The sequence below is a fragment of the Sphaeramia orbicularis genome, chromosome 14 (genome assembly GCF_902148855.1).
Source record: "Sphaeramia orbicularis chromosome 14, fSphaOr1.1, whole genome shotgun sequence".
NCBI classification, from domain to species: domain Eukaryota; kingdom Metazoa; phylum Chordata; class Actinopteri; order Kurtiformes; family Apogonidae; genus Sphaeramia; species Sphaeramia orbicularis.
Window position 1 is genome coordinate 50289526 of NC_043970.1, and position 26618 is coordinate 50316143.

Here is a 26618-nt window from a genome sequence, read left to right on the forward strand (position 1 = left end):
TCTTCATACTCTGTTTGTGTGTCATTGATCGTTTATCACAGATGTTTATGTTAATATCATGACAAACATTAAAATTTTCTTATGAAATCTTTTTTACTGAGTGTTTGGCAAGTCTTTTTTCTTCCCAAAATGACGTCTACCTCAATGTGTTGTTATTACTGACCTTGTTAACCCCTGCGTTTACACTTCACTTACAACACCCAATTTTCCATGATTTCATTATTTTCTCAATAGTATTTTGATCATAGTATCAATTATCACATTAGTAATTACCTGATATAGACAACTCTTTAAATATTGTTTTTGAAGAAAGATTCTTTTAGACAAATAAAAACAGCATTAAAAAACAAACAAACCCTTGACCTTCTGTAAAGAAAAATGATAACACACATCACCAGACTAAAAGCTTCTTTAAATGCTCCAGTGACCACCTTCACCACATCTCCTTTTAGAATGTTTTTTTCCCTGTTTTTTCTTAGTTTTTTGTTTTTTTAAATGTTCATGTTTGAAATAAAAAACAAACATCTAAAGTTCCTTGACTTGTTTCACCCTTTAAGGATGTTTCAGATTATTTGTGAGGAACTGGAGCAGGCTTATTGGTATTATGTTACACTCAGACTTCCTGCTATTGTCTGTAAAAACCTGTTGTCCTACTAAAAACAGGTTGGATGTAAACTGAGAAAATGAATCTACCAAGGCTGTTCTGTGTCACTTTGTTCCTTCATCACTGTTTGCTTCACTGAAGGGTACGTAACTTACGGCCAGCAATGGCTGCTCCACATGGGTTCTACCCACTGATGTAATTCACATAATAAAAAGGTACAGTGTGGTGCATTTATGATGATTTTTTTTCCTGAACTTGCACCTCCCTTGCTTATAAGTGATGCACAAACCATAATTAATGCCGTAAGCATGACCAGTACAGGTTCACTTTAAAAATCAACTAAAAATAAAACTGAAATCTAAAGAGCATATAAGATATAGATACATTACCAAACTAAAAGAGGAGCTTTGCTTTGTTTCCTTTTCCTAGTTTTGTTCTATTGTTCCATTCCAATATTATTCTGTTATTTGGTTTGGTGAATGTCTTTTATTGTATTCAGACTGATTCCTGGTACTTCCGCTTTGAACGGTACAACACAAAACACAAACTGCACCTGAAGAAAGTGAGCAGCAGATGGAGCTAAATATCTAAAATCTAATCCTGAACAACAACTTAATGACATTAGATGTGTCGTCACACACCACAGACACATCTATTGTGAAGCCTTTTTCAATTATTAATGTATTATTTTGTTTTCACTCCTTTAATTTGATGCAGATGGAGAAAAGGCATTTTATATGTCACCAAATACTAAGACTTTAAAGGAAAAACCATCAGCATTTATGTTTTATGGAAGGATTTGAGTTGAGATTTGAGTTCTCTGTGTGATACTTTACTCTGTGTCTCTGGGAGCATCAGGTCAGTGTCTGGCCCAACGGCACTTCAACCGGAGCCGCAGGTTGAACCTAATAAGCTGGTTGTTGCTTCACAGTTCATCACCTGGTTTATCCCCGATACATAGTCACGATGGATGATGCAGGTGCATTGAGGAGCCTCAGGCCATGTTCAGAACATGTTCAGAACTGCAATAGAATGCATTTTTCATGATCCACAGTGGACAGCTCCACCAGGTTTGGACACATTCATCTGATCCAGGACATCTGGATCCCAGACCACAATCAGTGTCAAATTATTAATTAAACTGGGTCGGCCAACATCTAGAACTTCTGCAGGAAAAATACATTTGATGTTTCTGCCGAACACACAAATATGAAAACAAAAATCTATCTATCAATAGATGAATCCAAGAAAAAATCATTAGTTGCCATTTTTAATGGTTCCTTTGAGTTCTACTAATATGCAGCTAATTTCCCCAACTGCTTAGTCCTTATGGGGGTTGTTTGGGCTGGACTTGCTTACATTCACACCTCCCTTGCATGGCATGAACCACGGGCAAAATGAGGAAGTGGCTGATATCAAGAAAACATACTGATGGCTGGAAAAGGCTGGACTGAAAGACAGCACAGAGGTACTACTCATAGCTGCACAAGAACAGGCCCTGAACACCAGAGCAATAGAGGCCGGGGTTTACCAGACCAGACAAGACCCAAGATGTAGGTGTGACAGGTTAAAATGCCTTATTTTTTTGTAACTTAAAAAGCACATTATTTCTTTGAGATGTTCTTACTGGGTTAATAAGACGTCGGGTTGTTCTCAGGTATTGTTAGAGATTTGTATGTATTGGTACTGAAGTGCATGGGTGCAGTATGGTTGCACTTATGTTTAGTTAATGAGGGAAAATATGGGTTTATATAAATTTAATTTCACATTTTAAATAGTTATAAAAATCATTACATATTTTGTTTAAAAAAAACTAATGCATTTACAAATGTTTTATGTTAAACAAGCGATACACTGTTTTGTTCAATGTTTCGTGCCTGATCGATTCATACTGTCTAGAAGGAAGTTGTGCGTATGTGCATCGTTGAAATGATTGTTGTAATGGCGGCTGTTGAATAAACCACGGACGAGTAAGGACACGTAGCGAGTTCATGGTCATTTCAATAACACATACAACGCAGCCGTCTCCCTTGAACATCCGGGCGGGGAGCGCAACATAGGCTGTGGAGAGAAGCCCCTGAGACAGTCCAGCACATTACAGCGGCGTGTAAGATACTGGCAGATAAGGCATACATGGAACGGCATAAACAGGTAGAGGACATAATGTACAGGAATATCTGTACAGAGTATGGACTGGAGGTCCCAGGGTCCAGATGGGAGACATCCCAAAAAGTGACAGAGAACAAACAGGCCAAGATCCTGTGGGACTTCCAGATCCAGACCGACAAGATGGTGATGACCAGTCTGCCTGACACAGTGGTGGTGGATAAACATCAGAAGACAGCGGTAGTGATACATGTAGCAAACCCAAGTGACAGCAACATCAGAAAGAAAGAGCACGAGAAGCTCGAGAAATAGCAAGGGCTGGAAGAGGAGATAGAGGAAATGTGGGGTATAAAGGCAACAGTGGTACCAGTGATGTACTAGTATTAGTGATGGGGGGGCACCAGGGTCAGTGACCCCCAAGCTGAGAGGATGGAACCAGCAGATACCAGGAACAACATCAGAGATCTCTGTCCAAAAGAGCGCAGTCCTAGGAACAGCTAAAATCCTGCGCAGAACCCTCTGGCTCCCAGACTTCTGGTAGAGGACCTGAGTCTGAAGGAGACACCACCCACGTAGGCAAGAAAGGAAAAATTAATTAATTAATTAATTATTGTCTCTCATCCAAGAGACTTCTTCAGTTTTAATAACTGGTGAAATCAATTCCATCCTTCAGTCAATCACAATATTAACCCTTTCATGCATAAATTATGAGAACCTTAATCAAGATTTTTTTTTTTTGAGTGTTTTTATTTGTCTTTAAGCATGAAAAAAAAACAAACAATGTGATCGAAAATTTTCTTATAAACTTATTTTTCATGGAGTTCAAAAAATGTCCACTTAGCTAGACATCATGCGTTTAATTTTAGAAGCAAAGAAACACGTATTTACTGTTATATTGAGTGAAAACTATGAAATGAAAACACTTTTAATGCTAATCTGATGTTTTCTCACATTTTAACATATTCCAATTCTAGTCATTACTCAATTCATGGATATAATATGCAAAAAAAAACAAACTTTTTTTTTTGTTTTAAAAAAGAAAAGTTAATTACAGTCTAATAATAATAACAAGCAATTGATTTACACTCAAACATGTTACTGCAGATCAGGTTTATCAAGAACAGCAAAGTTACAGTAATGGTATGAATTACAGTGTATGTGATGGTGCATAAGCATCCACTGTGTTGAACTAATACAACAAAACCCATGAATATACGTATAAGAGAACAGCTTTGAACAGCTGTCCACTGGAGTGACCACTACGCATGAAAGGGTTAAATTCAACATATTTGGCGATAAGACCACATTAATGGAACATAAAATGATGACATATTGCAATCTGAAAAGTTACATTCTGTCAACACTGTTGCAAAAGTTTTCTTCTGTTGCATGTTTGGAGCTTGGGGAGCACAGCGTCCTCTAATGGCCTAAGAGTTAGTGTTTCTGAATCAGAAGTGATCATTAATGAGGTCCGCTGTGAGCTGCCACCGATCAAAACACTTATCAACAGTTTCTGATGGTAATTAGTCCTGTGGGAGCACAGACAGAGGACCTACAAGTTTATCGGAGCTCAGAGGAGACCAGTGTTTACAGGAGCTCATGAAAACCGCTGAGGTCTACAGGGACTCACTGCTGTGTCACCGCAAACCCCAACATTATGTAACACCATCCAACAACACACAAAGACTAACATGACCTGAAGCACACACTTCACTCAAACATACAAGACAACAAACTTTCAGAGTTCAGCAGGCACCAAGTCCAAACTTTAGGACTTGGTCTGATGGTCCTGGTTTTGGTTTTCCAGTCTGATTGTTGGCTTGTCCAGGTCTTAGTCAGTGCAGCGTCAAACTGAAGCATGTGATTAGATCAGGGTTTTATCAGAACTCTTTTCTATAGAATGGTTCATTTCTTTACACTGCAATAATTCAAACAAAAGCAACAAAGAAATAACACATTTTTTTTGTAGAACAACTTTAGCCTGGAGCAGCACCACGGCAAAATCCTTGCCGCCACACCATACATTTCATACAAAAAAAAATCCTCACCATTGCATTAGACTTCTTATACTCCAAGACAAACGTCCTGCCTCCTCAAATGAAAGTTTGCAAAGCTTCAGGAGGTAGAGAAAAGATAAATGAGCATAAAGCTTCACTTTCACTTCTGCAGGGGGCACAGACGCAAAGGCCCATGCCCCAATGGTATTAAAAGTAGGACGGAAACTGACACACACACACGGTTTTGCTGAAGGTGAAATGGTTCATGACAGACATACTGAAATAACAGGACAGAGCAACACAGTGCAAATATCTTGATAAATGACAAAGTTGTTAAATATTGTAGGTTTTGTGCCCAGTTGTACCTCTGAAATGGTCAGTAATTTACTATTACACTACTGTATTGCTATATATAAATTATAGTGTTTTGGATTTATTTTACAGCTGTGAATGTTTTAGACTGAGCTCACATTAAGTACTTTAGATACTGGCCAGTTTAGTGTTTCCCAACAACAACAACATGCTTCTAAAAGAGCTCACAAAACTGTCCACGACATTTTATTTTTTAGTCACCACTGACCACGTATGCTGTCATCAGATATGTGATGCACTGATAAAAACACAGATTTGATTCATTCAAGAGAAACAAAATCTATCGAATCTATGTCTTTCCATCCAGAAGTAATTAATTGACAGCCAAAGTAAAATAAAGTGCAATTTGTTGAATCAATGCCAGTATTTTCTAATAAAAATGAGCTCCATTATCAGACTCCATAACATTAGGTCCAACCTCCACTGACTGACACGTCCATCCATATAAACCACACAATACACATGGACATGAACAAACATCTTGACTGAAATCCTCTCAGTATTTTTTTTTTCCTTAAATTAACTCATTATCTCCAATTGCATCTGAAGCTGCAGTTTTAAGCTCCATAAAGATCTTCTCACAGTAATAAGTTGGATTTGGTTCAGGTTGGATTTCTTTTTAGTAGTAGCCTACTATTGGTCTTCAGTGAATAATCTGGAAAGTACAAAACCATATACTTGACTGACCACCTTACACCTGAAATGATATTCCCAAGTAGAATAAGGTTCTCAGCAGATCCTCCAGCAGAAAAAAAATAAATCAAGTTTCTCAGTGGGGAGGGGGGCTTATTTCAGGAAAATTTTCAGATTCAACTTTAGCCCAGATTTTCTAATGCTCCTATGTTTTGGGAATATGAAAATGTGAAAAAATTTCAAATCAAGCCCAACCCCCCCCACCCCCCCACCCCCCCAAAAATTACTTTATCAACCCTGACAACTTCCAAACTTTTGATGAAGTACAGTGTAGCAATATGCTCATGCTGGGCCCTTAAATGTTTTTTTTTGTGAGACATATCACGTCTTAAGAGTGCTTTGCACTACAAAAGGTGTAGTGTCAAGGTCAAATTATAGGTCAAAGGTCACCCAAATGGTCCAAAATGCATATTTCATGGAATTAAGCTGTTAATGTGGGTTCTTCCAAATGTTGGGCTCTCCTCATAACACATCTAATGACCACAAACAACTTCCACTCAATAAGACACATTAAACAGAACCATTTACCCATTGTATTATCCATATAGACATGTCAAAAATAACAAGCGTAGTTTCACTTGACTGACATTTACATGTATATGTCCTGTTGTGGGCGACATGGTGGTGCAGTGGATAGCACTGGTGCCTCACACACAGAAGGTCCTGGGTTCAATTCCAACACCAGTCGATGGGGGTGGACCTTTCTGTGTGGACTTTGCATGCTCTCCCCGTGTCTGTGTGGGTTCTCTCCGGGTAATCTGGCTCCTCCCACCATCCAAACACATGCACTGATAGGTTAATGGCTTAATCTAAATCGCCCATAGGTATGAATGTGAGAGTGATTGTTTGTCTCTATATGTTCAGCCCTGCGATGAACTGGAGAAATGTCCAGGGTGAACCCCGCCTTTGCCCATGAGTAGCCGGGATAGGCTCCAAGAGACCTAGTGAGGATAAAGCGGGTTCAGAAAATGAATGAATGAATGAAGTGTTAGTGTTTCCTGCCACACTAATGGCGGCAAATTCAAATGGAATGTACATGTTTTGTCTCTAATGTGGTTTGAAAGGGCCAAAGGCCTTGGGGGATCCCACCAGGAAACCAGAGGGAAGAGAACTGAGGACATATTTGATAAAATGTCAGAATGGTATGAATTTTTGAAAAACCTAGGCATTTTGGTGACCTTTAACCTACAACATGACCTTGACATTAGACTTTTCATAGTACAAAGTACTGTCACGATACAATATGGCACTTACAAGATCATTAAATGGCCCATCATGAACATATTTATATACCGCACTGGACAAAAGAGTGGAGAAGCTGTGAAAGTTGCGATTTTCAGAGCTAAAAAAGTAATTTTTGGGGTTGGGGGTGGGGTTTGGACGAAAAACTTTTTAAAAAATTACACAGGAGTGCTTAGAAAATCTTGTTGCATCTGAAAATCAGGGCTAATGTGGTATTTGATATTAACCCCCCCTGTTCTCAGTTAGGATTGCAGATCTGAAGTAAAACGTCTGGTGGTCTTGGGTCTGGGGCCTAGAAGACTTGGGTCTGGGGGGGAAGGGATCTGGATGTCTTGGTCCAAGAGGCAGGGGTCTGTAGGTCTTGACTGATAGTTCTGTAAGTGCATTGAATAAAAATAATGATCTATGAGTATATTGTGATTGGTGGAATGCACCAGGTATATAGAAAAACAGATATTTTCTCATCTGTTTTTGCCTTTGAAAGCACTCAGGGACCAACTCTTGGTCTTCATCAGCACCTTGGTCAAGGGCCCTGAGAAGAAAAATATGCAACCTGTTTTAATGACGGACACCCACATGGTACAGAGTGGTTTCGCAACCGGGTTCGATTGGAAACAAGGAATGTTCTGGCTGTACTGCATAAGTACGAGCCACTACGTGACTATGTGGCATGTGTGAAATACAGGTACACATTTTATTTCACTGCTTTTTGTGTAATCATCACCACTTTTTCAGATTTAAGATTGACATTAAAATGATCAAAGACGTGACAGGGTTGTGAGGTTTGGGGCGGGGTCAATTGTTATTTCCGTAACACTGTTTGATCAATATTAATGATGGACACAGAGAAACATTTATTTATATGACGACACACTTCATGGCATTTTCAGTGTCATCAGACCCCTGATGGAAGAGGACAGAGTGGAACCACTTAGGTTTTGCATGAGAACTTACAAAATGTTTATTTTAATGTTCAGTTGTTCAATGGCTCTCTGAATTTTCACAGACTGAATACATTCATCAAATTGTCAGTTTTCTGCTTTGCTGTAGGTATGATGCTGCTGATTTTGCATCGGATTAATGACGATTGCGTATTTCTGGTCAAAAATGCGGAAGTTGTGAAAAAGGTCTATTGATGACATTGTTACACTGAGACGTTCATTCACTCTTAAAATATTGAAAACTCTTCTTCCTTTGCAGAGATATTGTATAAACTGAGGTTTTAGTGTGACTTTAATGTAGCTCAACCTTAGCTTTAATATAAGGGAAGATAATTTCTAACTTTCATTTTCTGGAAACCCTTTGTTTTTTTTTTTCTTCACCTGTTTGAAACTGATCGAAGTGAAGACAGTTTTGGATAATTTATATGAATCAGCTTTAGAAATGCTTTATGTCTCTTGTAACATTTTCTGCATTTGTCTTTTCTGAGACCAAACTGCTGTTGATGGAGAACATAACCGTGGTAGTTCCTCTCAAACAGCCCATCACGTTCGTGCTGGAGGGCTTCTATGTACCACCAGGATACGGTTCACTCCTCTTTTTCTTGGCTTTGTTGGACTTTGTGGTTGTCCTGCTGGGGAACGGAACAGTGATGCTCATCATCATCATCGACAGGAGCCTACACAGACCCATGTTCGTGATGGTTTGGAACCTGGTGGCGTGTGACCTGCTGGGGGCCACAACAGTTGTACCTCAACTCATGATTCACTTCTTAACGGGAGAGAGGAGGATCTCCTTCAGCCACGCCATCGCCCAGGGCTTCTGTGTGCACACATATGGAATTGCTGTACAGACTATTCTGTGTGCGATGGCCTATGACAGGTATCAAACACACATGTGGAACTGTAGCATTTTCCTAACTGTACAGATTGACTGAACAAGTGTTTTCTGGTTTCAGAAATCTCGAACTCATGAAACGCTTATCAGCATCAGAATTAAAGGCAAATGTAGTTAGGGTTAACTGTCACATAAAACATCACTTTCTCACAAATTTGAATGATGATGAAAATTATGGATCTAATAACTTTAAATTATATACAGTAAGATTAAAAAAGGATATTTTAATGGCCAAAACATACAAAGTCTCTGTATATTCATACAATCTGTAATATCTAAGTGTTTTTGTGTCAATGGAGGACTAAGTAAAGCTGTTGTTCTGTTGAAGGTACATTGCTGTGTGTGAACCACTCAGGTATCACTCCATTATGACGTCCGTTCGACTGATCTTCAGCTGCGCTTTGGCCTGGTTTATTGCTCTGCTCGGCACCGGTGTACTCTTTTATTTTCATATAGACGTACCGTTATGTGGAAACATCATCCAGCATGTTTACTGCAGTAACCGGGCCATCTTGAATCTGGCCTGTGAACCAACCCCTGAGAACAACATCTACGGTCAGTTCCACAGTCACAATAAAAATACATTTGCGATTTATAATTTGACTTAGATTTGATTTTCACTTTAGAGTGAAGTTACTAACTAGTAATTAATATGTGAACCATCTTTGGTGGAAAGCTAACTGTGGCTATCATTTTTAGGCCTGTTCCTGAGCTGGACAGTGAATACTACCATCTTCATCGTCATTGCTTTTTCTTACATTAAAATCCTGCAAGCATCAGTAACAAAAGGCAAAGCTGACAGCAGCATCCGCAGCAAGGCCTTCCAGACATGTGCATCACACCTCATTGTGTATGTTCTGTATAAACTTGGTGTCGTAATTATAGTGCTGAGTCATCGTTTTCCCTCCATGTCCCAAAACATCAAGAAGTTCTGCAGTATCCTGATTGTTATCATTCCACCAGCGGTCAACCCCATTATCTATGGACTGGTCATAACAGAGCTACGTAAAAGCATCATCAAGTTATTCAGACTAAAAGTGAGGCAAATCTAAACCTGTTGATGAAGTTCAAATGTTCTACTGTCAGTCTTCGTTCAGGGAGTACACCTCACGGTTTTTTCTTTTTTTTTATCTCATTATATTTTATAGTATGACTTGAATATGGAAAGTGATGACAAGTATCTGCAGGATGTGAAATAGGCCAAAATATATACAAAACATGTTCAAAAGAAAATATTTTTATTTTCTGTCTTTCATCAAACATGGATAGATGTGAATGGATGGATTTTTCTACCGAAAGTAAAATAACTTTTTCCATTCACATTATATCTGTTCCTCAAAGTGCAGTCAGAAATTATATATACTGTACATTTATGGAGCACTTGAATAACAATTGTTTTCATTAGTGCAGAAAATTAATTGAAATAAAAACATGGATGTAAAATTGCCTTCTTTGTGTCATTTTGTGTCTTTCAGTAACATGAAAATATGATGAGAAAGCTGTTGTTCAGTTCAGTAAACATTGGAATTTGTTCAGTCGGCTTACAAAGTTCAAATGATTGACTGACAGTTTGCTTTTTTTGTTTTTATTGTCAGAAAAACAATATTTTTTTCTCATAAAAACAAAAAACAGTTATTCATGTTGACTGTGTTGACTGTTACTGGACAGGTGTATTTTTCTAATGAAAAGGAAATAACTAGAAGGGGCACAGTGGTGCAATGGTTAGCATTACCACCCCACAGCAAGAAGGTCCTGGGTTCAATACCTGCCCTCCTGTGTGGAGTTTGCACCGTCCGAAGACATGCACTGGTAGCTGGGACAGGTTCAAGCACCCCCACAACTCTCAAAAGGACTAAAGAGTTCAGAAAATGGATGGACTGTCTAATAACTATTAATTATTCACTACGTAACTTACACTTATCTATGACTCATAGATAATTGTTAAGTATAAGTTACCTAGTAGAATAAGAAGAGTTTTCTCATAGACTGAGATAACTATTGTTTTCTTTCATTCTCTTTATTTCTCATCAGTCAAGTGCTTCATAAATACAATTCTAATAAAATAAATAAAATTCAATTCTGACGACAATTTCAGGAAATTGGTTTTATTGGTACAAAAAATGTAAAACAGCACGGACTGGTGTGTCTTTCAGTAACATGGAGATGTAGAGAAGGTGCTGCTGTTCAGCTCAGTAAACACTGTGGAAGAATGTTCCGTTTTAGTCGCTGAACATCTCATTGCAGCTTTAATGCTACTGCTGCTGGTCATCGGCAGGTGTTACTTTGCGTCCATTATAATGAATGAGAGCCTGCAAACTTAGATCATATTATCCACACGGGATTCAGTTCAGTTGTACTTGTACAGAGCTAAATCACATTTTTTTTGAAAAAAAAGTCAAAACTCAGAGTACAATTTAAAGAATAACCCAATAAATTAGCAAGAGAAAAGATATGAAGATACCCCTGAGTCGGTCTTATTCACTGCTCCAAGTTTTGCCCTCCATTACATGGGGGTGGGGAGTGCACTGAGCATGTTCAGAGGTGTGTGGAAAGCACAATGTCTATTCTATCAGCACATTCAGAAAAGTTTCCTATTGAGCAAACGGATTAATTTTTATTAATATTTTTTAAAAATCATATCGTGTCAGCACTGGCACATCAGGACTCAAAGGGACATTCAACCAGAAACTGAAAAGCACTAACTACAGGAGAAAGACAAGATAAATAAACAACACCCATGAATACTTGACCCTTCACACATACTGGATCTAGATTCATGTTTCAGTTGGTTTGAAGTAACTTGAAGTAGAAGGGTCCCCCCTTGAATCGCTGCCTTTTGTGGCGGAGGGGTTTGAGTGACCACATAAACCTAGGAACTATGTTGTCAGGGTCATGTAGTCCTTGATAGGCTCTCCCAAGGCAAATTAGTCCAAGGTGACGAGCCAGACAAAGTGTGATTCTTGACCCATATGAATGCAACATCAAGCAACCCAGTTTCCTTCACCCGGATCAGGGTTACCGGGGCCCAACCCTGGAGCAAGGAGTTCCTTGTTGAGCACCTGGTGGCCAGGGCCCAGCTAGGCTACAGGGGACCATTCTTCTGTGGGCCCACCACCTGCAGAAGAAGCCATACAGGTCTGGTGCAGTGTGGATTGGTTGCATCCAGGCATGGAGGCCTTGGAGTTACTTGGATAGTTAGTTGGATTTAGAGAAGGCATTTGACTGTGTTCCCTATGGTAACCTGTAGGGGTTGCTTTGGGAGTATGGGGTCCATGGCCCACTTCGTTAGGTCCACATTATATTAGAGTCAGAGCTTGGTTAGAATTACCGGTAGGCCTGTGTGACGGAAGAGCCCCGTCAGGTACCGTAGGAAAACTCCCGCGATAAGCTGAAGCACACACACATACACATACACACTCATTACCTGGTTGTCCATTTCCTTCATCTCCTGTCCGTTCACTCCATTTTCATCCTTTTTACCATCAGACCGACATCGCAGTAGTCTTGCGTGCACACTTGACCGCTGTAAATCCATTGTTCTTCCCATAGTTTGCCGGCTCTCAAACTTTCATCCAGCATACATCCCACATTCACATGTTCCGACTGTGAAACGGAGCGCCTCTCTGACTTCCGGGTTAAACTGCATCGTACGCGGGACGCGGTCCGCTGACATCCTGGTGACGTCACTGCAAAGTGCCGGTTTTGCACTAGATTAATTTTATTATTTTTCCTGGTTGTTTTAGAGACCCATTGTTCAGGATATTACACATATTGTATTTGAAAGAATCTATTGTAATAATGTGAACATGAGATGTTGTGTAATGTGGGAGTTATGGCCAGTTTGGTTTGTTAATTACCTGGGGGAGGAGCCTCAGGGTTTTAAAAGAGGGCCTTTCTCAATCATGGGTCAGTGGATGCTGAGCTGGTTACACTGAAGAAGTATTTTTTCTCTACGATTGTAAATGTTATTTTTTCATACTTTGTACTGAGCACTAATTTTTGCACTTTGGGAAGACGAGCACAATAAAACACTTAAAAATATTTTTTTTTCGACTACGCCGTTATTTTTCCTTTCATCCTGAGGAACCCTGTCACAGCCTGTAACAGTACACAAAATTTTCGGTTCGGTACGTTTTCGATTTTGAAAGCCACGGTTAGTTTTTTTTTTGTTTGTTTTTGGTTCGGTACAGGAAGAAAGAAAACCCCTCAAAATGTCTGTAATACATTTATGAATTTATGAACATTTTTCCCCCAATTTTTGAACACAAGAGAATATAGACGAACAGGAATAATATAATTCTGCTGCTATAAATCAAATTGAAAATAAAATAAATGATTAATATCACTAAATGTGTTTTAAACATTAGTATTGCACTTTTCCCTGACAGGTAGTTTTGAACAAACAACAACAATCTAATCACAGTTCTGTCAGTTCACATTCTTCATAAAGATAACAAAAAAAAAAATTCCACATTAAGTGCAATGTTAACAAGAGGGCAAACTAGTATTCTCTTTTAACAAACTGAAGAGCAACACTGACAACAAACTCATCCAAATTATTTATTTTAGGACAGAGAACAAACTGTTTAGGCCACTTTGTGTACTTGTGTGTGTGCGCACATGTGCGTGCAGGGTGTGATTGGTTGGGGGGATGGTTTGCTTGTTAGTTTGTTTTTTTGATCAGTTTCTTTTCACAGCTTTCTTTAGAATTTGCACATCTCATACCTTCCCTTTTTTTTCACATTAAAATGATGCAAGACATGGCCAGGTTGCAAGGTCTGAGGTGGGGTTTATTATTATAATAACTCTGCCTGATCAGTATTAGTGATGGACAAGGAATGAATGAGTAACATTTATTTAAAGGATGACACACTTTCTCCCACTGTCAGTGTCAACAGACATCTGATGGAAAGAGGAGGAGGACGGAGTGGAACCGTTTAGGTTTTACATGAGAATTTATCAAGTGTGTCTTAGATTATTTCAATGTTCAGTTGTTTAATGAATTTCTAAATTTCCACACTGACTGACTACATTCATCTAATTGTTAGTTTTCTGCTTTGCTACAGGTATGATGCTGCTGATTTTTAATTGTTATAATGACTTTTAAAAAGAAAATCTGAAGTGTCTTTAAATACAATCAAACTCTTTTGTATCAAGTAAAAACATCTGGAAATGGAGTGAGCACATTTTCCTCAAACTGAAACACAATTATTGATTATATTTTTTAAACAGGAATAGTTTTTTTTTCCTTTGCAGGGCTATTGTGTTAAGTATTACATTATTGTTGCTTTAGTGTGACACTAACATAGCTCAATATTAACTGTAATATCTCTATAAGACAAACATTTGCATTGACTTGAGAAGATGATTTCTTATTTTTTCATTTCCCAAAAGTCTTTTTTTTTTTTAACCAGCTTTAAACTGATTCATATGAATGAACTTTTGAAATGTTTTATGTCTCTTTTAACACTTCCTGTGTTTTTTGTCTTTTCTGAGACCAAACTGCTGTTGATGGAGAACATAACCGTGGTAGCTCCTCTCAAACAGCCCATCACGTTCGTGCTGGAGGGCTTCTATGTACCACCAGGATACGGTTCACTCCTCTTCTTCTTGGCTTTGTTGGACTTTGTGGTTGTGCTGCTGGGGAACGGCATGGTGATGCTCATCATCATTATCGAAAGGAGCCTGCACAGACCCATGTTTGTGATGGTTTGGAACCTGGCGGCGTGTGACCTGCTGGGGGTCATAGCAGTTATACCTCGATTTATGATTCACTTCTTGACAGGGCAGAGGAGGATCGCCTACGGCCACGCCATCGCCCAGGCCTTCTGTGTGCACACATATGGAGCTGCAGTACAGACTATTCTGTGTGCGATGGCCTATGACAGGTATCTAACACACTCACATATAGGACTGTCATTTTCCTAATTTTTCCTATAGATAGTTTATAATCCAAGACTGCATATAATGTGCTGGTTCCAGAAATATCAAGCTCATGAAATATTTTGCATCAGAATTGGTGGTAAATGTTGTTTGGGTTAAGTATCACTTCAGTTGGCGTTCTTACAAAGTTGAATCAAAATGCAAATAATAGATGCAATATCTTTAAATTTTATGTAATAAGGAACATATTAATGGCCCAAACATACATAGATGAAAGAATAAGATAAGGTCCACACAACAGGTTACTACAACAAGAGGCATTTTGGATTTACACACTGCACACACTTAGCCCTAAAGGTCTCAATGAGGACTTTGATCTGAGACCCCTCCTATAGATGTTTCATATAGATTACTTCACACTAGTGCAAAGTTATAATAGTTTTGGATTTTTCATGATACACTGAACAAAAATATAAATGCCCCACTTTTGTTTTTGCTCCCATTTTTCATGAGCTGAACTCAAAGTTCTAAAACTTTTCCTATGTACACAAAAGGCCTATTTCTCTCAAATATTGTTCATAAATTTGTCTAAATCTGTGTTAGTGAGCACTTCTCCTTTGTCCTTCGCTGAGATAATCCATCGACCGCAAAGGTGTGGCATATCAAGATGCTGATTAGACAGCAGGATTATTGCACAGGTGTGACTTAGGCTGGCCACAATAAAAGGCCACTCTAAAATGTGCACTTTTACTGTATTGGGTGGTCCAAGGGGGTCAGAAAAGCATTCAGTATTTGGTGTGACCACCATTTTCCTCGCACAGTCTTCTTCATGAATTCTCTGAAACAGCTTTGGAGATGGCTTATGGTAGAGAAATGAACATTCAATTCACAGGCAGAAGCTCTGCTGGACATTCCTGAAGTCAGCATGCCAATTGCATATTCCCTCAAAACTTGTGACATCTGTGGTATTGTGCTGTGTGATATAACTGCACATTTTGGAGTGGCCTTTTATTGTGGCCAGCCTAAGGCACACCTGTGCAAAAATCATGCTGTCTAATCAGCATCTTGATATGCCACACCTGTGAGGTGGATGGATTATCTCAGCAAAGAAGAAGTGTTCACTAACACAAATTTAGACAGATTTGTGAACAATATTTGAGAGACATAAACCTTGTGTGTACACAGAAAAAGTTTTAGATCTTTGAGTTCAGCTCATGAAAAATGGGAGCAAAAACAAAAGTGGGGCGTTTATATTTTTGTTCAGTGTAGTTTAGTTTTATTTAGTTTTGACTTTTTTTCTCTAATTCAGTTGGTTTTAATTAGTTTTTAGAGACGGTTTGCTAGTTTTTATTAGTTCTTGTAATTTTCTAAATGCTTAGTTTTAGTTTAGTTTTTTAAAATCTTTTACCTTCTACGTCATCGAATTCAAATAAATCCAACGCTGTACTTTCTTTAAATTCATACAAATTCATGCATATACGACTGTCATGTGGCAATAAATAAACTAGTTTATGTATTTATATGTATTTAAAGAAACTTGTATGAATTTGTTTAAATTTAAAGTAATTTGATCATTGTATTTGTATGAGTTTCCATTAACTTAAAGTAACTAAACCATTGTATTTATACTAATTTAAAGAAACTTGATTATTGTATTTGTATGAATTATGAATTTAAAGACACATTTATTTAAAAGTTACTGTTAACATGAGATTATTTGCATTACCTGTCACATGATATTGCAATTACAATTCTATATAAACACTTGTGTGTCATGATCCGTCCCCGGTCTGATGAAGGGTCGATACCCAAAATGTCACTACTGTGGTGAATAAATATCCTCTTGGGAGCTCACTGTTTTCTGGGATCCTGCACACCAAATGGATGTGCGTGTCATCACCTCTTTTCAAAACATACATAGAGTCTCTATATTTATGTTTATATTTATATTCACTTGACATTTCATGATCCAATAAGTGTTTTTGTTGGTGGAGGACTTAATAAAGCTGTTGTTCTGTTGAAGGTACATCGCTGTGTGTGAACCGCTCAGGTATCACTCCATTATGACGTCCACTCGACTGATCTTCAGCTGCGCTTTGGCCTGGTTTATTGCTCTGCTCTGCATTGGTGTACTCTTTTATTTTCATATAAATGTACCATTATGTGGAAACGTCCTCCAGCATATTTACTGCAGTAACCGTGCCATCTTGAAACTGGCCTGTGGACCCACCACTTTGAACAACATCTACGGTCAGTTCCACAGTCAAAGTTACATTTACATTGAGTTGTATCCCTAAGATGTGATAGCACTATTATACTGGAAAAGTGTTCAGTGGGGGTTAGCAGGTGTTAAAAAGTCTTAGTGCAGTAGAGACAAAAGATTCACTCAGTTATTTTATGCAGTGAAAGGAGACGTCTGCTGCTCTTCTGTCCGGCCAGAGGTTGTGGAGAGGGCGTCAGTTTGTTCAATGTGAACTAACCCCCCGCACACAAAAAAACAACAGATTTCTACCTAGACTGGAGTCTTTTTTTCTTTTTTTTAAACATACATATCTGTAGTCATGTTTGAGGAATGAATGTGTGTAACCAACTCTGACAGAAAACTAATTCTGACTTTTTCTCGGTTTTAGGCCTGTCCATGAGCTGGTCACTGAGCACGAGTGTCTTCATCGTTATTGCTTTTTCTTACATTAAAATCCTGCAAGCAACAGTAACAAAGGGCAAAGCTGACAGCAGCATCCGCAGCAAGGCCTTCCAGACATGTGCATCACACCTTGTTGTGTATGTTCTGTTTGAAATTGCTTCAGCAATTATAGTGTTGAGTCATCGTTTTCCCTCCATGTCCCAAAACATCAAGAAGTTCCTCAGTATCTTGACTGTAATCATTCCACCAGCGGTCAACCCCATTATCTATGGACTGGTCATAACAGAGCTACGTAAAAGCATCATCAAGTTATTCAGACTAACAGTGAGGCAAATCTAAACCTGTTGATGAAGTTCAATTGTTCTACTGTCAGTCTTCGTTCAGGGAGTACACCTCACTTTGATTTTCTTTCTTTTATCTCATTATATTTTATGGTATGACTGAATAAGGTAAGTGATGACAAGTATCTGCAAGATGTGAAATAAACCAGTCATATAAATACAAAATATGTCCAAAAGAAAATATTTTTATTTTCTGTCTTTCATAAAACATGCATAGATCTGAATGGGTGGATTTTTCTACTAAAAGTAAAATACCTTTTTCCATTATATTATATCTTTTCCTCAAATTTCAGTCAGAAATTATATATACATTTATGGAGCACTTGATTAATAATTGTTTTCATTAGTGCAGAAAATGTATTATAACAAGAACATGGATGTAAAATTGCCTTCTTTGTGTCGTTTTGTGTCTTTCAGTAACATGAAAATATGTTGAGAAAAGCTGTTGTTGAGAAAAGTAAACACTGCAGTTTGTTCACCTTGTTTACACATAGCCAGGTATTTAAAGAAATATATTTTTTTGGATACTGTGATTTTCAGGAACATTAAACTTCATATACTTTTGTACAAAAGCAAGGATGAAAACTGAGTTTTCCAAAATCTCCACTTTGGCCAGACTTTTCATAAATAATCATCTTCAGTAACCTATACAAAATGCATGAGAAAATATCATTTTTCCCAGATACCCAGGTATGTGTAAACCTGGCATTAGACCTGAATCAGTCTCATATATGAATCGTGCACCATCAGCCCATCCATCATCTTGTACTTGTTCGGATCATGGGGGCAGCAGCCTCAACAGGATGCCCAGAACCTTCACCACCTTCTCCAGCTCCTCTGAGGGGACAGTCTAAGCCAGCCAACACACCTGGTCTCTCCACTGTGTGTGTTGTCTGCCCAGGACACACTGGACCCATAAGAATCTAGATGCACTGACAAACCGGTGGATCCTCTTCACAACACACCAGTACAGTATCCATATTAGTGCAGTAACAAGACACATGTCAATCTTCCATTCAATTCTTCTCCATGTCGTGAATAAGTTGTCAAGATATTTAAGCTTCAGTTGGGGAAGCAACTCCTTCAATGATTTCATCCTGAGGTTACTGAACTGGACACCTTATATCCCTTGGCTACTCAAAGAAATGATGTCTATAAAAGTTGAGAACAGAATTACAGAGGGCAGCCCTGGTGGAATCCAAACCCCGCCAGGAATAATAATAATTATAGCACTTTTCAAGGCACCCAAAGCACTTTAAATTATTGACCCATTATTCATTCACACTCTGGTGGTGGTAAACAACATTTGAATCCCCAGCTGCCCTGGGGCAGGCTAATGGAAGTGTGGCTGCCAATTCCGACCACCATCAAACATTCACATGCATTCATACACCAGAGTGAGTGACACTGAAGGCAAGGTGACTACAACAAAGCGGGAGCTGCCAACCCTTTGGTTTTTGGACAACCCACTCTACCTCCTGAACCAATGGCTGCCCCATGAATGAGTCTGACTTACTGTCAGCAATATGAACTGAGCTTGAACTACAGTTGTTCTGGGTTGGACCATTTGCTTGTAGGTGCCCCATTCACCCAAGAACAACAGTGAAGGTGAAGAGCTGGTACATGACCAGGATGAGAACAAGCAACATTCCTTGACCCTGGGGAAAGGTTTTAGTGAAGCAACACTTTGCCCTTCTGAGTCACCTGATGGTTTATCAGAACCTCCTTGAGGCCAAATAAAAGTCATGTTTCCTGGCTTCATTTGACTTGCAACGAACCCAGGTTTTTGACTTTGCTGCTGGAGCTAGAGTCATCCTCTGCTTGGCCTCCTGGCTCCGGTCAGCTGCCTCTAGAATCCAACAAACCTACCAAGCTTGATATGAATTTAAAGCTAATTCATGCTGGTTTTATGTAACTATGATTACAATGTAGTAATAGAGCACAGCTAGATAATAATCAATAATGGTAACTGAACCAGTATAAGAAGGTGCTAAGTTTTAAGAGCCAGGAATTTGAACGTCAATAACACAGACACTATTGGTTTGTATTTGTCTTATGACCACTTGCATTACAGTTTTATAACACACTTTAAGCCTACAACATTCTTAGAAAAAAATAACTATTGTATGAAAAATAACAAACTAAAATAAATAAAGCCAGCAAAATAAAACCCTCTTTGTTTTCCCAAAGTTATTAAGCCTTGTGTTTGGGCCCTTTTTCTTCCCAACCAGTGTCAGTGTTTGGTTTTGTCTTACCACACAGTCTGAAGGATGAAGTCTGAAGGATCCTGATCAGTTGCTGAAGCTCAGTATCAGTGGTTCGATGAGGCTTGCCACCCAGTTCACACTGGGAATTTTCAGATGAATTTGGAATGTTGAAACTTCACACACTCCTTGCAGGACACGCTCACATGGATGGTGCGACGTGGCTGAAACACCTTTCACGGCGTCCATAAAAAAAAACCCTTACCTATAGCAGGCAAAATGAAATCCGATGAGTTTGTTAAACTCATACATTGTCCATATAAATCATGTTCTAATATCTAAATTCCCATGAATGATCACTAATCAAATACATTCAGCTTTGCACTAAATAGTTTAAATCATGTTCTGGAAAAGTTTAGTTGTACAACAATCAATCAGTTCAAATTAGGGATGCAAATTATCAATTCATTCATTAATCATTAGTTGGTTGCCCTTATCAATTGATTAACAATTAATTGATAAGCGACGATTTTCCTGAGTACCTGAATTTCTTTTTCAAGACGGTCTATCAGAATAAAGGCTAAATACTGATTATACACTTCATGTAAAAAAGCATGTCATATTCCTTAATGATTGATTTATTGAACCATTGGGTACAGACAGTGTTTCCTGTGAATTCATCTGTTGATGTGGTGATGTGTAATGGGGGGGGGGGTGCACACGTGTGCATTTTGCCGGTGTGTGTGTGGGGGTGCACGCGCGTGTGTTTCGGGGAGGGGGGGGGGGGGTAATACTCACATGCACGCAGTACGGCCAGGGGATGCGTGAGTGTTGGTTGGTAACCGCATGCATGCGTGCGTCACTTTCCGTCCTACTTCCATTACTATGGGGGTACGGTGCAGTCCGTGCCCCCGCAGAAGTGAAACTGAAACTTTTGACTGACTGTAGACTACACCGACGTCAAGGGAAAATGCTCCAGTACGGACCCCGCAGTTGTGCATGTATTTATTCAGGGGTGCACCGCTGCCACAAACAGACTGGTCTGTGTTTGGCTCCACCATGTCCATACAGACATTCTAACTCATCAACGCCATGATCCAGTTCAATGACCGGCTATCCCAGCCGCAGCGTCACAACAAACCGGCAGCCTTCGGACAGGTGTGGACGGGCGGAAAAGGGCAATTAACCGATGATTAATGATTTAATCGAGCAAATTCTTATCGACAATTAATTGTTAGTCGATTAATTGTTTACACCCCTGTTTCAAATATATGTCATAGTTATGAAAGTAATACATTCAGAATGCTATTTGTTAGCAAAATGCTTCTTGAAATTATACACATATTCAGAGTTACATTAATAACTCACAAACATCATTTTATACAAATAAAACACTACGAAATACTCTTTTCGCTCAGTTAAACTGAATAATATGCTATAATATTCACAGTAATGTAAAGGCATTAAGGCTCAGCGTGCTTAATTATTTCTCCCTGCACCAGTTAAACAGTGAGAAAATGCACAAAACCTTCACCTCTTTCAATTACCATAAATATAGAAAAAAAACACAAATAGTTCAATCTCACTATAACTTATTGACACTTCTTAACACTATCTGCAACGAGCAACCGAAAAATTAAGTGCTTCTACAGTACCTTAACAGCTTTTTAAACAGTATTTTCCACTCACCGCTGAGTCAATGTAAGAACATGCTAACGGTATTCCACCTCGGAAGATAGAAATTTTCATTGGCCTCTCGCGCTGCTCTACAAAACCCAATCACGACAATATACCGATCAACAGACGTTAAACGTCATCCACAACTGATAAAACTACATTTTAAGAGTTATTTTTACTTCTTACCAAGCGGAGGGTGTTGGAATAGATTCTGTGCGTTTCAATGCATAGCGCACGAAGGAACGAGTGCTAACTATTTCTATATCGGACAAACAGGAAGTTGTCATACCGGAAAGGCGGTACGAATAAGACTCACTGTGATTGGTCGGTTGATAAGCTCATCAAACAGAGCCAGGTAAATTTAAAAAAATACTAGCACTTTTCCAGCGGATATTAAGAAAATACAATCTGATTACAAATGATTGTTCCTACATTTGTGCATATCATTTTAAACAGATTTTTTTTTCCCACAGTTTTTAAAGTACAAATAAATATAAATCAAATTAATGTATGAATAAATTCTACATAAAGCAATCATGTAATGACTTTAAAGCCTGGGCTACGGTTACATACGTAAGTAGGTATGTTCTTTTCAAACGGAGTCAAAGACATTTTGGACAGGGGAAGATCAATTGACAGGTCACCTCTCATCGACATTCAACTAAAGTAATGTTTGGCTAACCTTTCTCCATCAGTCCAACAGGTAGAACAGGATGATGCCTGTGACTGACCTTTCCAAGGGGCCGAGACCATTAGATCCTCAGAAAAGTACCTGTATGGTCCAGCCCCTGCCCAAAGGATGTTGGCTTTTGTTCCCCGCCCACATTTACTAGGTGCAGTATCAGGTTTAGTTTTCTCTACCCTGAAGAAGAGATCACCTGGATGGAGGGATATGTTTCTTATAAATGTATATATCCTTGTTCACAACTGTTTCAAATCAAATTAAATTTTATAACTCTTTACTTGCCCTAAATTGCTCCTGTTCAGTTTTTTCTTGAACGTGTTGCAACGTGAATGTGAGGAATGGATGTACATTTACAAATGACATGAAACTGACCAGACAAAACATAAAAGATGAGTCATATTATCCACATTAAAATACAAGTTGACATACAATTTTATTTTCACAGCTTTCTTTTGAATTTGTGCTTCTCATACCATCCCATTTTTTTCTTACATTAATATGATGCAACACAAGGCCAGGTTGCAAGGTCTGAGGTGGGGTTTATTATTATAATAACTCTGCCTGATCAATATTAGTGATGGACAATGAATGAATGAATGAATGAGTAACATTTATATAAAGGATGACACACTTTCTCCCACTGTCAGTGTCAACAGACGTCTGATGGAAAGAGGAGGAGGACAGAGTGGAACCGTTTAGGTTTTACATGAGAACTTATTAAGTGTGTCTTAGAATATTTCAATGTTCAGTTGTTTAATGAATTTCTGAATTTCCACACTGACTGACTATATTCATCTAATTGTTAGTTTTCTGCTTTGCTACAGGTATGATGCTGCTGATTTTTCATTTTAATAATGACTTTTAAAAAGAAAATCTAAAATGTTTTTAAATACAGTCAAACTCTTCTGTATCAAGTAAAAACATCTGGAAATGGGGTGAACACATTTTCCTCATATAAACTGAAACACAATTATTGATGACATTTTTAAACAGGAATAGTTTGTTCCTTCACAGGGCTATTGTGTTAGGTATTACATTATCGTTGCTTTAGTTTGACACTAACATAGCTCAATATTAACTGTAATATCTCTATAAGACAAACATTTGCATTGAAAAACATGCTTGAGATGAGGAAATATTACTTGCTTCAAACTGATTCATATGAATGAGCTTTTGAAATGTTTTACGTCTCTTTTATCACTTTTTGTGTTTTTTGTCTTTTCTGAGACCAAACTGCTGTTGATGGAGAACATAACCGTGGTAGCTCCTCTCAAACAGCCCATCACGTTCGTGCTGGAGGGCTTCTATGTACCACCAGGATATGGTTCGCTCCTCTTTTTCTTGGCTTTGCTGGACTTTGTGGTTGTCCTGCTGGGGAACGGAACAGTGATCCTCATCATTATCATCGACAGGAGCCTGCACAGACCCATGTTCGTGATGATTTGTAACCTGGCGGTGTGTGACCTGCTGGGGGTCATAGCAGTTACACCTCGATTTATGATTCACTTCTTGACAGGACAGAGGAGGATCGCCTACAGCCACGCCATCGCCCAGGCCTTCTGTGTGCACACATATGGAGTGGCAGTACAGACTATTCTGTGTGCGATGGCCTATGACAGGTATCAAACATACCCACATATAGGACTGTCATGTAATTGTTCCTATAGATAGTTTACAATCCGAGACTGCATATGATGTACTGGTTCCAGAAATATCAAGCTAATGAAATATTTAGCATCAGAATTAGAGGTAAATGTTGTTTGGGTTAAGTGTCACTTCAACTGGCTTTCCTTACAGATTTGAATGAAAATGCAAATAATGGATTCAATAGCTTTAAAGGAGCTGTATGTAAGAATTATGTTCTAAGTAATCATAAAATGGCCCTGGATGTCACCAGACATTAAGGAAACATGTTCGTTTCAAATACTGATGTCACTGACAGTAGTAGTCCAGCTAGAATATTCACATTTGAAAAGCTAAGTGTCAGCCAAGAAATAATGTTTATGTTGTCATTTTGTGTTTTGGTCGATGCCTCACCCATCACCTATCTCCCAATCACCAAGTCAGTAGTGTTTCAGCATCCAGGTTGCCAGTTCTCACTGAGCTGCAGCTGGAACATTTCTGATCACAAATGTCTGACATTACTAAACCCAAAAGGCCTCTTATTATTCCCAAATCTGTTGTGACAAAGTGAGAAACAAAACAAGGATATGTATAAGAGATGCTTTTGAGACATGCAGATGACTGAAAGCAGAGCAGAGTTTGAAGACCGACACTGGCTCTCCTGTGGTCTCCCATGGCCTGGGGTCTCACCAGGACCGTGAGAAGAGAGCCGGCCGGCCTGCGCTCACAGGCTGGGCCACACTGGCCGGTATTTATACCGTGCCTGGTCCCTTCACCTGGTTCCGGACTGGAAGAAGAGATCACCCGGTCCTGTACCAACACCTGGCCCAGGCCAGGAGCTGGCCACGCTGAGCCAGCAGATCGGCTGGCTCTCTCCTCCTGGTGTGGGACTGGGTAAAGAAACTGGTCCGGAACTGGATGAAGAGACCGGGCCTGGTATAAATACTGGACTCATCGTTTGCCACGGTAGCTCCTTGTAGTAGTCTCTCATGCTGGATCTGGCAACACCTAGTCTTGGGGGGAGGGGGAGGGGATATCATATTCTGCAGTGTTTTGAATGTGATTGCAGTACCAGTTTTGGTCACAGTCCTATATACGACTCCTTTAAATTTTATGTTATAAGGAACATATTAAGGGCCAAAACATACACAGAGCTTCTATATTTATGTTTATATTTATGTGACCTTTCATGATCCAATAAGTGTTTTTATGTTGTTGGAGGACTTAATAAAGTTGTTGTTCTGTTGAAGGTACATCGCTGTGTGTGAACCGCTCAGGTATCACTCCATTATGACGTCCACTCGACTGATCTTCAGCTGCGCTTTGGCCTGGTTTATTGCTCTGCTCTGCATTGGTGTACTCTTTTATTTTCATATAGACGTACCGTTATGTGGAAACATTATCCAACATGTTTACTGCAGTAACCGTGCCATCTTGAAACTGGCCTGTGGACCCACCACTTTGAGCAACATCTACGGTCAGTTCCACAGTCAAAGTTACATTTACATTGAGTTGTATCCCTAAGATGTGATGACACTATTATACTTGGAAAGTGTTCAGTGGGGGTTAGCAGGTGTTAAAAAGTCTTAGTGCAGTAGAGACAAAAGATTCACTCAGTTATTTTATGCAGTGAAAGGAGACGTCTGCTGCTCTTCTGTCCGGCCAGAGGTTGTGGAGAGGGCGTCAGTTTGTTCAATGTGAACTAACCCCCCGCACACAAAAAAAGACAAATTTCTACCTAGACTGGAGTCTTTTTTTCTTTTTTTTAAACATACGTATCTGTAGTCATGTTTGAGGAATGAATGTGTGAACCAACTCTGACAGAAAACTAATTCTGACTTTTTCTCGGTTTTAGGCCTGTCCATGAGCTGGTCACTGAGCACGAGTGTCTTCATCGTTATTGCTTTTTCTTACATTAAAATCCTGCAAGCAACAGTAACAAAGGGCAAAGCTGACAGCAGCATCCGCAGCAAGGCCTTCCAGACATGTGCATCACACCTTGTTGTGTATGTTCTGTTTGAAATTGCTACAACAATTATAGTGTTGAGTCATCGTTTTCCCTCCATGTCCCAAAACATCAAGAAGTTCTGCAGTATCCTCTTTACCATCATTCCACCAGCGGTCAACCCCATTATCTATGGACTGGTCAGTACAGAGCTACGCAAAAGCGTCATCAAGTTATTCAGACTAACAGTGAGGCAAATCTAAACCTGTTGATGAAGTTCAAATGTTCTACTGTCAGTCTTCGTTCAGGGAGTACACCTCACTCTGTTTTTTTTTTTTTTTGTTCTCATTATATTTTATGGTATGACTTGAATAAGGAAAGTGATGACAAGTATCTGCAGAATGTGGCATAGACCAGTCATATAAATACAAAATATGTCCAAAAGAAAAATAGTTTTATCTTCTGTCTTTCATGAAACATGCATAGATGTGAATGGGTGGATTTTTCTACTGAAAGTAAAATAACTTTTTCCATTATATTATATCTGTCTCTCCAAATGCAGTCAGCAGTGTAATATACATTTATGGAACACTTGATCAATAATTGTTTTTATCAGTGCAGAAAATTAATTATAACAAGAACGTGGATGTAAAATTGCCTTCTTTGTGTCGTTTGTGTCTTTCAGTAACGTGAAAATATGATGAGAAAGCTGTTGTTCAGAAAAGAAAACATTGCAGTTTGTTCACCTTGTTTACACATAGCCAGG

The 26618-nt window shown here is 39.0% G+C and overlaps 2 protein-coding genes across 2 annotated transcripts; both read left to right on the top strand.

The window, feature by feature from the left end:
- Positions 1-2893: 2893 nt before the first annotated feature.
- On the top strand, positions 2894-17716 carry LOC115432615 (uncharacterized). Its single transcript, XM_030153522.1, has 7 exons — positions 2894-2950; positions 8444-8835; positions 9179-9405; positions 9550-9887; positions 14347-14738; positions 16757-16983; positions 17364-17716. The coding sequence occupies exons 1-7, from the start codon at positions 2894-2896 to the stop codon at positions 17714-17716; spliced, it is 1986 nt and encodes a 661-aa protein (XP_030009382.1).
- Positions 17717-18498: 782 nt separating this feature from the next.
- Positions 18499-26115, top strand: LOC115432616 (olfactory receptor 2K2-like). Its single transcript, XM_030153523.1, has 4 exons — positions 18499-18600; positions 23512-23903; positions 25158-25384; positions 25763-26115. The coding sequence occupies exons 1-4, from the start codon at positions 18499-18501 to the stop codon at positions 26113-26115; spliced, it is 1074 nt and encodes a 357-aa protein (XP_030009383.1).
- Positions 26116-26618: the final 503 nt, after the last annotated feature.